The sequence below is a fragment of the Arachis hypogaea genome, chromosome 3 (assembly GCF_003086295.3).
Source record: "Arachis hypogaea cultivar Tifrunner chromosome 3, arahy.Tifrunner.gnm2.J5K5, whole genome shotgun sequence".
NCBI lineage: Eukaryota > Viridiplantae > Streptophyta > Magnoliopsida > Fabales > Fabaceae > Arachis > Arachis hypogaea.
The window spans coordinates 12610674-12625090 of NC_092038.1; the positions used below are offsets into that span (position 1 = coordinate 12610674).

The 14417-nt window shown below is 31.9% G+C and overlaps 1 protein-coding gene across 2 annotated transcripts; it reads left to right on the forward strand.

Annotated features, from left to right (window-relative positions):
- Positions 1 to 908: 908 nt before the first annotated feature.
- On the forward strand, positions 909 to 9314 carry LOC112789544 (importin subunit alpha-9). Of its 2 annotated transcripts, none has more exons than XM_025831483.3 (11): positions 909 to 1093; positions 1175 to 1412; positions 1628 to 1781; positions 1960 to 2062; positions 2354 to 2538; positions 3294 to 3373; positions 5431 to 5581; positions 5695 to 5776; positions 5880 to 5938; positions 6025 to 6330; positions 9002 to 9314. In XM_025831483.3, the coding sequence occupies exons 1-11, from the start codon at positions 1054 to 1056 to the stop codon at positions 9167 to 9169; spliced, it is 1566 nt and encodes a 521-aa protein (XP_025687268.1). In that variant the 5' UTR covers positions 909 to 1053; the 3' UTR covers positions 9170 to 9314. The 2 variants fall into 2 exon arrangements, with proteins under 2 accessions (XP_025687268.1, XP_025687269.1); XM_025831484.3 differs by having other exon boundaries at positions 919 to 1093; positions 1167 to 1412.
- The last annotated feature ends 5103 nt before the right edge of the window (positions 9315 to 14417 follow it).

Genomic DNA, 14417 nt, shown 5'->3' on the forward strand with positions numbered 1-14417 from the left:
TATTCAGCATATCCAGAAGACAGAAATCGATTAAGTTGATCAATATATTCACCAAATAAGGCACATCAAAATCTATAACTAAAAATATCGAACAAAACCGCCTACATTATTAGAAACTTGACTATATAAAAGAACTGAAAACAAAAAAAATCTGAATAAGAGAAAGAAGTAGAAATTAAAGAAGGCTAACTCATTTTCAACAAGTTCTATGACAACTATTTTTATCATATTCTTTCTCTTTACATCTCAAATGAATATGAAAAAACATTGTTAGAAAATAATGATAACAAAGCAATGTTCTACAAATCACAAAGAAATAAGACTGCAATTAAGGGAATGGATCCTCTCAATTGTTAAAAAAAATTGAGAGTGTAAAGTGTGATCTCTAACCCTTTCATTGTTCTTTCTCTCATATTTATTTTTGAAACCCATTTATAAAATTAATGGTGAGATATCACACTTTACTTTCTCAATTGTTAAAAAAAATTAAGAGGATCCATTCCTTTGCAATCAATCCACAAAGAAAAAGATGAGCAAATAGCATAACATATCAACTAAGAAATCGGAATCCTCTTTGATATCCAAAAATTTAGCGAATGAAAAGATTGTAAAAGCAATTTTTGGAATGAAATCGCATGTATCAGCTCTGAGCAGTTTTAGTGGGGACGGGACGGGAATTTTCGCTTGGATCCCCGTACTTGTCTGGGAAAAATTTCAACTCCCGTTTCTATTTTCACAGAGAAAATTTTTCGCAATAAAATCTCCATTCGAATTAGTCTCCACAGAAATTCCTGCATCTCGGATAATTTTGCCCTTCCTAATTTTGAACACCTCTCAATTCAAATTGACCATTTTACTGAATGACTATGATACCCCTAGTTTCTACTTTCGGAGTCTCACCGGTTCAATAACCGGTTCGAACTAGCACTGCACCCCTAATCCCTATTCCCTGACACCGAACCCAAGCTGCGAAGAAGGAAAAAGAAAAGGAAGCTCAGTGCCTCAGTGGCGAGTAGATACTACTGCTTCAGTTGGTGAAGGAACCAAGCAACAATGGCGGATCATACTACCAGAAGCCCCATTAAGTCCTCAGGTAACACTTTTCCTTGCATAGTTATGCATAAGCTTTTCATTTCATCTCAGTTATGAACACTGCAATAATCTAGGGTTTCAGTTGGAACTGTTGCGGGTACCAGGAGACGGCAACAGGCGGTGGCGATTGGCAAAGAAAGAAGGGAGTCTCTTGTGCGTGCCAAGAGGCTCTGTAGGGTCCCCGTTGGCGGCGGTGGCGACGGGGACGGCGATGGCCAAGCTCCCCTTGACAGTGACATGATCATTGATGAAGAGCAATCCATTTTGGACTCTCAAACTTCCCTTGCCGTCGAAAAGTTGAAATCTTCTGTTGCTTTTCAGTTTGGTCCTCTGAACTCATCTATTTGTTATATTATGTGTTAGATAAATAACAAGAATTATCCAGTTCGGTTTGATTTGATAGGTTTTTGAATGAGTGATTGAATGTTGTTGTTCACTCTCCTCACTAAGAAGTAACTTTATAAAGCTTCAAGCAACAATGTGCAAGTTCATATCTTGATTAACTTTGGCTCATATGCATTATGACTATGTATAGGGGGAAGGGTGCAATGCATAAAAGAGTGGTTGCCCTGCAAGAATTAAGGCGACTGCTGTCAAGGTCTGAATTTCCGCCTGTTGAGTCTGCTATTAAAGCCGGCGTGGTACCTGCACTTGTGCAGTGTCTTTCGTTTGGGTCTCCGGATGAACAGGTCTGAAGATTTGTCTCCTCCTTTAGAATGATCTTCTGTTGCTTCCATGAATGCCTTTTACTATCCATGAAACTTGAGAAAGCAGTAACTGCACTGTGCATGTTATGCAGATAGTATCAATACTGAACAGTAAGTTACTACTAGTCACTTACGCTTTTTTGGTGAATGTGTTATTCAGTTGCTGGAGGCGGCTTGGTGTCTTACAAATATTGCTGCAGGGAATCCTGAAGAAACAAAAGCTTTGTTGCCTGCATTACCTTTGCTTATTGCTCATCTTGGGGGTGAGTGATCACTGATCACTTTGAGTTTAATTTTGCATGTCCATGAATGGATTAATTGTTTCATTGATGTCTGCATAGAAAGATTAAGAAGAATTCTAGTAGCTCAAATTCAAATTGTTATAACATTGCAAAGTGTCTATGATCTAAAGGAACTAGGAAGAATGGGATGGACAGGACTTTGGCAACTATATTAAACATTTGCGATAAAATTCATACTTGAACTTTGAGCTTATTTTAAATATTTTAGTATTTACTTCTACCTTTTGTATTTATGAATGATCTGTTCTGCAGAAAAGAGCTCGTCACCTGTTGCCGAACAGTGTGCTTGGGCTCTTGGAAATGTAGCTGGTGAAGGCGAAGAGTTGAGGAATGTTCTGCTTGCTCAAGGGGCTTTACTACCTCTTGCAAGAATGATGCTACCAAACAAAGGTTCAACTGTTAGAACAGCTGCCTGGGCTTTGTCTAACCTCATCAAGGTGTCAAAGTTTATCAGTTTTATAGTTTATATCATATTGCATCACATTTGTTTGTGCTCTGATTTGTTTATGTTGTATAAAGCCAAAGGGTAAATTTCACCGCTCAGCTATAAGATATGGGATTGTATGTTGGGCAGTAAAGTTAGCAGTATGACAAGCTAAATGTTGTAGAGATGAGGATGTTGCATTGAACATGACAACATATTAGAAGGGATTGGATTAGGAATAAGTGCATTAGAAAGAAATACTGTGTAGTGCTTATTATAGGTGGTTTGGGTATGTGAGGAGAAGATATAAAGAGGCCCAAGTAAAGAGTGCCCCAGCTGGGGAGTGCAGTCCAATAGCTAGATGTAGTGGAAAACTCACACATAAGAGAAACTACTAGAACAGTTTGACTGTAAATGGTTTAAAATATGATTTATGATAGATAGAACACTATAGCATCAGTTAATGCTTGTAGGTTGTAGCTAACACCACCTAGTGGGATAAATTTTTTTTGGTTATGGTAATTCTTCACTGTTTATAGTTAGCTTGTATGATGTGATCAGTGTTGTCTAAAATATATTTTGCAGTCCGCTGCTTTCGTTATGCTGACACATACTAGTGTAGTAGCAGTGACAAGGCTTAGTTGTTTAATCCATCTAGCTGACCTCACTAGCTGGATATATCTTTGTTGTTGAATTGAAAATAGTTGTGGCGACAATTTTTTTTTTTTTTTTGGAATTTTAACATCACTTTGGTATGATTATGTGCAGGGTCCAGAACCGAAAGCTGCAACTGAACTCATTCGTGTTGATGGAGTATTGGATGCAATCGTTCGACACTTGAAGAAAGCGTGAGTATTATTCTGGATTTACTTGGTTCTATATCATTGCTAAGAACTCATGTCTCCTTTTGAATTTATCTATTTGTGGATCAACATGCTAGGAGTTCATATTGTTTAAATCACAGTTGAACATCGTAGTCTAGTTTTAAGGATATTTAGCTTTTACTTCACTAAAATCACACCAGAATTCTCTGTTATCATAAACAGAAAACATATCGCCAAACATATACAGATTACAGGCATGAAACTAACAACCAAAATTTCAAGTGATTCATCTCAAACTCTCTTCGTAGGTCAACGATTTGGTATCCCCCTCTAGAGAAGGACACCGGTACCCCTCATAAATATTTGTTAAAACTTCATCCACCCTTTATTTTGATTGTTAGGTGAAGCAAATAACAGAACCACTCTTCCTTCAAACCTATTTCCTGGATACTGGGTGAATCACCTTCACTTCTCTTTCTGAATTCCTCCCGGAAAGGAGAATCACTGTTTTAGGTGGCTTTCATTCTTCTCCTGAATGGTTTTTCTTTCTCCAAGCTCTTTTCTGGCTCTAATTTGCATTCATATATTTGAAATTTGGTGTTGGTAATTTCAAATGTTTCAAAAGAACAAGTACATGTTAATCGCTATATATTTTAGATATCTATTGAATTGGTAAAAAGGGCATTATCACATGGAGTTTCAGCTGTTATGCATGTCATGAGGAAAACATGTGTGTCTATTTGTTTGAATGGTACAAATTCTTTGTCCAAGTTTGAGTGATTAAATGAGTTAGAGACAAAATTAGCATAACAAAATCAGATGACAAATGCATTGCATGAACATGTTCTCTCTGTCATGCTAATCTTTGTTCTTCCATTTCCCTCTCTCTTGGAGACTACAATATGAACAAATCTGCAGACAACATTGACTTCATCAATCACACAACAAAAAGTCAGGAATGGAACCTCTGTTTCAACTTTCATGAAATTAGGATAACCATTTGGGATTTAATTTGTATAGGTAAAAGGAAGAACAACCTCCATTAAGGTTGAATTGAAATTGGGTCAAATGTAAATAGTGGAAAAAGCAGAGCAGGATTACGATTTCTAAGTAAAGGATTGGGGGGGGGGGGGTTATATCTTGCAAATATTTAACAGACAGGTACCACGTACCAGTGCTCAGTACCAAATCCTTGGCCCTCTTTGTAAATCTGCCAATTTGGAAAATTCATGTTAAACATGTCATGCACGTGTGTGTATGCATGCTGTTGTATATAAGGAGAGTGATTCTTCTCCTTTATCAGCTAGCTTTTAAGGTGTGGTTCCCCACTTTCCTTAGATAGTTAACAATGATATCAGAGCCTGGTTGTTGACATTATGGAAAGGGCTACCTATATGCTGGATTAAGGTGAATACCAAATACTGATAGTTGGTAGCGAAGTGACTACCACTAGGTCAATGTTGATAGAGTGAAGCCACCATGGATATCAGCTCTCCAGGGGTGGTGTATTATTAGGGACTTGGGTATTATGGGGTGCCCAAAATCCCACATCGGGTAGTATCGGATGCTTGATGTTGTATATAAGGAGAGTGGTTCTTCCACCTTATCGGCTAGCTTTTACGGTGTGGTTCCCCACTTTCCTTAGATACTTAACACATGCATGCTCACTTCTGTGTGTGTTAGATGGCAATTTAAATCTGAAACCATTGATGACTTTAGAGGCATTTGCTTTTCTCAAGGAAGAAAACCCTTCTATGTGTTCTGCCTTTTCTTTCTCTGTATAAGAGTATTTATTATATATGTTTATTAGAGTTTCTGTATGATATACCTGTAAAAAAAAATATGCGGTGTGCCTTTAACTAGTATCAATATAATCATAAACTTTACCCTACTGTAAGTTTGTGGGGTTGAAATTGGAAGTGATGATAGACTGATAACACAACCTCCTTTAGTATTGTGAACACAAAGCTTATTTCTTGGAAGTGTTAGATTAGTAGCAAGCTCTTTAACTCTTATGTCTTAACAGTACAGCTTGCAATGATGTCCTAAGTAATGCCATTCATGTTTTTAATCGACATCAGGGATGACGAATTAGCAACTGAAGTAGCATGGGTAGTTGTGTATCTGTCGGCACTTTCAAATGTAGCTACGAGTCTGCTGGTGAAGAGTGACGTGCTTCAATTGCTAGTCCACAGATTGGCAACATCAAATAGCTTGCAATTACTGATTCCAGTAATGACCTCTTCATCTATAACATTTTAGCATTAGCATCTAATAATACATACAAATCACAATTGTTATTTTCACTGATAAGTTGTTCTAACAACAAAGGAAAATCTTTGTAGGTTTTGCGAAGTTTAGGTAATCTCATTGCTGCTGATTCCCATACAATTTATGTTATTTTGACACCTGGACAAGAAATTACAGGCTAGTAATTTTCTTGGTTCTCCCTTTACTCGATAATCTTGGTGCATTTTCGTTCAAAATATGGAATAATTTCTTGCATCTGATTTTGTAATAATATTTTCAGATAATATCATAAAAGCCCTGGTAAAATGTATGAATAGCGAACACAGGGTCTTAAAGAAGGTATAAAATTTTAATCTTCAATTTGATGAACTTATTCCTTCTTTTGTTTATCATCTTGATATAAGAGCTTAAATTTCAAAATGCAGGAAGCAGCCTGGGTGCTATCTAATATTGCCGCCGGTGACATTGAGCACAAGCGGTTGATACATTCAAGCGAGGCGGTGCCTTTGCTGTTGCGTCTTCTTTCTGCCGCTCCATTCGATATAAGAAAGGAAGTTGCTTATGTATTGGGGAACCTTTGTGTTGCGCCTACTAAAGGTAATGCGAAGCCGGATCTGATCTTTGAGCACCTGATTTCGCTGGTCGAGAAAGGATGCTTGCCAGGTTTTATTGATTTGGTTAGATCTGCTGATATTGAAGCTGCTAGGCTTGGACTCCAATTCATAGAGCTGGTAAGAAATCCGCTAATTCATTCGGCATAACTAATGAGTAATGATAACTTTCCACCAAAATATCAAATATTAAATATTATAAATAATCCTTCCATAACCAATAACAATCATTCCACAAGTTACTATTTTTATACGAGTTAAGTACTCTTTTAGTCTCAACGTTTGGGTTAAGTCTTAATTTCGGCTCTAACGTTTGAAACACTATTTTTGTCCCAAATGCCTTATTTTGTTCTATTTTAGTCCTTTGGTCAAAATTAAATTTTTTCTTTCAAAAATATTTTTTCCTCCATTATCATCTTCTAGGTAACAACAATCATAATCGTGGCTGTAGTTATAGTTTTAGTGATTTGAGAGTGAAATTGATAGAAGAATAAGCGAAAGAATAAGATATTAACAGAGGGAAAACGGTGTATTTTAGAAGAGAAAATTAATTTTGAAAAAAAAAAAAACGAAAAGAAAGCATTTGAAACAAAAATAAGACATTTTTTTTTGTAAGAGGAGCGGGAAAACTGCCCAGAAGAGAGGAAAACTACATATCAGAAAACATGTTAACCGTTAGAAACGAAATTAGAACTTAATCTAAATATTAGAGACTAAAAGAAAAAGGGTGCTTATTAGCTAATTTCCAAAAGAAAAATTAAAAGAGAGGCAGATATATAGGCTCATCTTTAAACGCTCCTTGCTAAGTATGGAGTGTTGCACACCTTGTGAATTCGTTAAATTTAAACTCTTTATTTATTATATTTTATTTGAATGGTCTGGATTTAAAAAGGTAACCTGTTAATCAGGTTAATTATTTTTTTTTATAAATTTTAGATTTTTTTGGCAAGTCTCAGATATTGGGATAAAGTTCAAAATAAAAAATTAGTATATAAATATTAAAAATAATATGTCTGTACAAAAAAAAGTTATTGGATTTTAGAATTAAAATAAATAATACATAAAAAATAAGTTAAAAATTCATGTACCAAATCCAAAAAAAAGATATATTAGAATCTTAAAAAAAATAATATTAAATATATATTATGTATATAATATTAAAATTTAAATAAATTTTGTTTTGTGTGAAATAAAATATAATATTAAATATAAATGCAATGATAAAAAAAATTTGTGTTATATATATATATAATATTAAAATTTAAATAAATTTTATTTTATGTGAAATAAAATTTTAATATTAAATATAAATACAATTGTAAAAAATTTTGTATTATATATATATATATAATTTTATTTCGTGTGAAACAAAATTAAAACATTAAACATGAACAGAATGATAAAAGATTTAATACTATATAAATTTAATTAAAAAAATATTTATACAACATAAAAAGCAAACAAATATATAATAATTTTATTTTGTGCGAAACAAAAATTCATGTAAAGAAAATATTTATATAATTTTTTATTAACAATTTTTTTATTGAAATATGTTATTTTACTATATTTATAATATATTATTTGGGATAATTATATTATTTTAGTTAATATATATTATTTAAAAAAATATTTAAAATTTATTATTTTGTATTAAAAATATTATTAAAAATATATTATTATTTTTTCTTAAAATAACATTTTTTTTTCTTTCGTTCAAATACTATGACAACAAAATTTTGTGTGTAATTGCTGCTACTCAATAAATATTATATTCATTTATTTTTATATTGCATGTAAAATAAATAATTAATGTTTAAAAAAGTTAATAAAGGAAAGAAGTATTTTTTTTACCAATTCTTAGGTAAATATAAAGAGATTACGTCTTTTTTTTGGTGACTAGAGATTATGTCATTTGAACTATAATTTGTTGGCAAAGAAAGAAATACTTTTAATTATATATTAAATAAAATAATTATTTATTAGGCTCATTTTTATACAAATAAAATTTTTTCTTAGTTTTATATCTGTAATATTTTATACCAATTAGCTTCAGAATTTAATTATTTTTTGAATAAATTAATAAAAAAATAATACAAATAATTGTTTAAATATAATTGTATTTTAATTTTTTATTCTATTACGTACACATTGAGGTTGATTTGAAATAAAAGATAATGGGCCTGTTGTAACTGCCATGTATTTTGTGCTTTAACTGTGTCGTCATCTGAGAATCATGCGCCTTCATGGAAACCGGGGTTCTTCTACAGAATCCGTTTTGTGTTTGGAGTTAGCTAACCAGCAATGGCGACAGATATGCGTCTTCCTTTTCTATGGCAGCAATTTTTCGGACTTTGATGGTCATTTATGGTAGAAGTGGAATAGGGTGGGTTCAAGAGCGTCAAAATCTATAGCTAGCTAAAACGATAGTGGAAGCACCTGCCAGAAAACAAAACAGTGAAAATATTTGAAGACATCACATCGACAATAACAGAGTAACAGAGGAATTAGTTTTTTTGTTAGTGCTGGTTTGTTTGTTCAGCCTATGATAAAAAAAATAATGACAATAATAAATAAATTAAATTTACCTAATAACTTTTGATAGTAGGTTAACTTTTAAGGAGTGCTGCACTCCCTACTTTATCTGGAGTACACTAGCTTTCGCCTTACAGCTATTATGAAATAAGTTAAATTTATCAACTTACTTTTCTTTTTTGTTCATAATTTATCAAGTTTCAAAAACACAAGCTACGCATCCTTCTTGACGATATGTTTTTGGTGTTTACAACAGGTCCTGAGAGGGATGCCAAATGGCAAGGGCCTAAAGCTTGTAGAAGAAGAGGATGGGATTGAAGCAATGGAAAGATTTCAGTTTCATGAAAATGAACAACTGAGAACTATGGCAAATACCCTTGTTGACAAGTACTTTGGAGAGGACTATGGCCTTCATGACCAGTAACATTAGTTGTTTGATATTGTAATAAATGTGCTCTTTCTCCCACACAATTTTAAATGAAAATGTAAAATTTTATTAGTGTTATTAACTCTAGAGACTAGTGAGTTGTAATTTTTGGCTGGCTTAATTTGAAACATTTTTGAAATAACTGTCTAATTTGGCGTAAATATTTGTTCTCTGAGAAAATTTAAATAATTTTTTAAGGATACTTCTATTGTTAATAAGAAGAAAAAATATTGTAGTTTGATGGAAAGGCTAATAATTTTGCAAGATATACTGATGTTACTATCAATTGATATTTTTCCAAATTATCCTAAATAATAATTTTGAAAGGTGGTAATTGAATTTTTTTTTTTTGGGTGTCTAAACACAAAAAGCTTTATCTTATTCTTAGCCTATAAATCAACCAATTCAACCACGTCAATGTCCTTTAGCAGATCAAATTCCTTACACATTCATACACAGACACACACTTTATTGCTTCCTAGCGTAGATCAGAATCCAATCTTAAAAGAAAATTTAGGGCTTAGGCAATCACTTTGGTACAGCTTCCAAAAGATAATGTACCATGTTACTTTTTGGTGTATGTAATGTATGTGATTTATGAACCACATGATTTGTTAGAAAACAGAGAAGTTGAGAATTCAGAATATCTAAAAGATAACATAAGCAAATGTAAAGTACATGAGAAAATGCAAATCTGCATTGGTCATATACTCATATTTAAAGCCATAAACTTCACAGTAGCAGCAAATCAAACTGAATATCATGATTTTGTTTAAACTTCAATTTAAATTGTTATACTTGATATGACATAATATGTATGGAAACTGTAAATACCTTTTTTTTTTTATTGAAGGCATATTTGCTCAAACATATTGAAATCACATCATATGGCTTTCTTAATAATAATTATTCCATATCTAATACCCAAATTTGAGAAATAGATTAGAAGATTACAAAAGAAAAATGAAAATGTCACTCAACTACATCAATATTTATTATAATCTTACTGAGTTATTGTCAGAAAAGAATTGGATCATTTATAGTATACAATAAAATAATAAAGATGTGAATATGAGATATAAGTAAGACGGTTAAAATGGGTTAAATTTATCGGATCAGCTCGTTTATTCGTTTAAACGAGTAGATTTTATCTTTAAAATTAAGTACGTTTAAATTTTGGATTAAACAAATTGAGCCCAATTAATCCAAAAAAATTGATGAGTTAAATGGGTTAACCTGCGGGATAAACGGGCCGTCCATTTTCTTTTTATATATATTTCCCAAAAAAACATTAGCACTTTTGATTAATATTTATTTCGATTCGATCCGAAAATCCAATTTATTAACTAAAAAACACAGTTTATTTAAAATTTTTAATTTAAAAATAATATTTTTTGTCAAAATATTTTTTAAAAACTAAAATAAAAAGATAAACAAACCGCTAGTTTAACCCATCAAACTAGTCATAAATAGTTTGAGTTAAAATAAAAAATTAAAATCAGTAAATCTATAAATTTAAATAGATTAGATCTAAATGAGTCAGACCTGTTTAACTGTCTACAAATAGATAAATGTTGAAAAACAAAACATTCCTCAATAAGTTTTTTTTTTTGGTCGGTAAACATTCCTCAATAAGTAAAACATTGCATTTGTGATTTATATTGGCAAATCACACGTCTAATAATAGTAATGGTAATGGGCCAAACTAGGAGAAGACAAGAATCCAATCACAATAAAAAATCTGTGTTTGCTCATTTTGCTCCCCGAATGACAAGGGGTAGGAGTATAAAATTTAAGTACCATCCAACCCGTATGTTCAACTACTGTATACATATTCTTTTGCTAATTGCTTTGTTGTCGAATTCACATTGGGCTGCCATGTTCTTTACTCATATCATGTTGTCGTTCCATTGTTCATTCCTCAAATCAATGAAATAACTCATGAGCTATAATAATTACACAAGATTTTGTTAGATTTTGCAACCCCCCAAGAAGTTATTTTTCTCCCTCATCATCAATTAAAGCTGTCGTAAGATATTATCCAAAGAAAAAAGCACTAGTGGGATATATAGCAATAGGGTGTCCGTACAATATGGCATTTCAATGTTTAAAGTAAAATAATTATAAATAAATTTATTTTTAATACACTGATCATGTAAATTATTTTATACTATTATTCAATTCTACTTATTTGTTTAAGTGATTATTTATTCGTTGATCGTTAAAAGTAGTTATTTTTATTAACGTAATAATTGAATGCATGCAAAAAAAATTTTATTATAAGTATCAAAATTAAATTTTTATAAACAATAAACTTGATTGTGAATGGTTACAAATTATTATATTTCACATTTTATGAATATTGTTTTAACTTTTTTTTTTAATCTTTGTATATCTTGTTGTGGATTCTGATGATTTCATGTCTGCCTTAATTAGAAAGATTTTGGACTTCTCCAAAGTGTATAACTTGTTTTAGTATTTGTGTTTGTATAGTAATGTGTCCGATAGAAGACCTATTTTTTTTATTTATGTTTTAAAAGTTAAACATTAGGTAACAATAACATCAAGGAAACCTAATAATTCATCCGACTAAATGGGATTGATTAAATAGATTAAACAATGTATGTATTATCATAAATTATGTTTTCTATTCAATCTATTTATACTTAAATTGTAAAAGTAAATATGAATAGAAGAAAATTTTCTTTCTTTTTTTTTAATGCCCGCTTGGTTCCTTTTTTTTCATATATAAAAGAGATACTCATACATCGGTATAACTCGATCAAATCTTATACGCACTCAACAAAAATTGTATTGAAGAAAATTATGATGACACTAACCGTCATATTGAAAATTCATATGCTATCAATCATAGCTATAAAATTTCATATTAAACTGAAATAGTTAAATGATCTATAAATATATAGTTGCATTCAATGATTTTTTTTTTCCAAAGAAAATATAATGGTATTTTATTTAATAAAAAAATAAATATATTGTCTAAAAATCAGGACAAAAAAATAGAAAAAGAAAGATTTTCAGATATTCACAAACAAATGAAATTGTAAGAAAAAAATAGAGATTTATCTTAAGGTATTATGCATAAAACAAAATAGATGGTTTCTAGATCATCTTAACTTCTTAAGTAATGTTGCTAGCATTTTTTCTGGAGCTTCCTAGATATGCTCGAAAACTCACCAACACCTCTCCTTCCAAATATTTCAAGTTATAATCAAAATCAGTTGAACTCTATGAGAGCTTGTTCCTTGAAGTCCAGCTTGTAACACTAAATCCCGCCACTAATCGAAGAACAAGGAACATTTAGGGTTTGAGATGATGTAAGGCATATGACTATTCTTTCACACTAGATTAGCATCCCCACAAAAAAAAATAGACAGTACATGAGTGATTCTGGTGCTGAATTGCAGATTTGACAAGTTGTGGAGTGGATGAAAACCGTTGGTGGATGAAAAGCAGAACATGAAGCTCACCATGGAGAATTTTCCACATAAATAGCAAAATCTTGTGAGGAATTTTCAACTCGCATAAATCGCTCCAAATTGGCATCTGTTGCATGAAGTTCGGACAAAATTTAATGAAAGTATGGTAAAATTGGTAAGTAATCTTGCATCTTGATACAACATCATATGTTTTTATTCTGTTCATCACCCATTGAATTGTGTCTTCACCTTCTCTTGGAGCTATGGAGAGGATTCGTTGAGCAATTTCTATAGAAAAAAAGATCTGAGTAATGCTTAATTTCACTGTTTATTTGACACAGACATATCTTTAACACAAAACAGATGGGAGTTATCTGATAGTAGCGCCGCAGATGGTGGAACAGTAAAAGAGTAAGGGGGAGGGAGTCATGGTTCACTGAAGATTCAGATATCACCATCACTTACTTTTCAACTGATACCTTTCTCTACAACTTGCCTCCCTACAAGAATACTACTTTGCCAACCCCAAGAAGTTAAGATTCCTACTTCTGCTGTAAAGATAAATCTGAATTATTTACCTTTAAGTATTTTAGAAAGAAAAGAGTTAGGTTGAGTCATAATTTCTCAACACTATTTATCCAAAAGAGCTAGGTTTTAAGCCCTGAGATATTTGAAACTAAGTTCGCCTTCTTTCTTAGGTCTAGCCATCTTATACCAACCAATCCACACCATTTGCCTTTTAGAACTTTGCTGCCCCTACCAGAATTGGGTTAGAAGACTATAAATTTCATTTAGCAAGCTGTCTGAAAGTTTAAAACATGACAATATGTAGATTGATATGACTTCACCAACTGCTTAAAGTAATACATGTCTTTCTTAATTGGATAACAAGCACCTTTTTTCATCTTTGTGCCTTTTTGAGAACCTTATCTTTGATTGAGTTGAATGTGATTTTTTTAGAACTGTTGACAAAGGAAGGTAGGTCCAAATATTTATCCTGTGCACTTATATGAGAAATATTCAGCTGAGTTGTTAGGGAGGTTCTAATCGGTCCTGAAGTGTTATTATTGAAAAATAGGACTGATTTATTAAGATGAATTATTTGTCCACCAAAACTCTCATAAGATTTCAATAATTCTAAAATAGAAGCACAACTATCTTTCGAGACTTTACCAAATAGAATGGAATCATCAGCGAATAACAAGTTATTTATAGTTGTGCACCTTCTATTTATCCAAATTTTTCGAATCAGACTATTTTGCTCTTCTTTGTATAGCAAGAAAAAAAGTCCTTTTACACATAATAAAAAAAGAAAAGGGGATAGAGGGTCACCTTGACAGATGCCTCTATTTGGTTTAAAAAAATCATAGTGTTGACATTCCATAACAATAGAGTAAGAAACGGTTGTCATCAATTCACGAATTGTAGGCTTTACTTACATCAAACCTGAGTGCCATTTCGTATTCTAAGCCTCACTTCTTTTGTTTAAGGTAGTGTATACATTCGTGTGCTACAAGAATTTTATCACAAATAAGTTTATCTTTCATAAATGCACTTTGAGTATGGCTAATTATCTTGTTCATATACTTTTGGGTCTGTGAACCAACACCTTCGAAATAATTTTGTAGACAACGGAGGACAAACTGATGTGTTTTACCTAGGTCATATTGCTCACATATGAGACCTTTGGCACTAGATAGATATTGGTGTGATTAAAATTTTTCAAAATTTTACCTCTAGCAAAAAATTCCTCACAGCCCAGAATATGTCTTTTCCCCACTATATCCCAGTAGAATTAGAAGAAC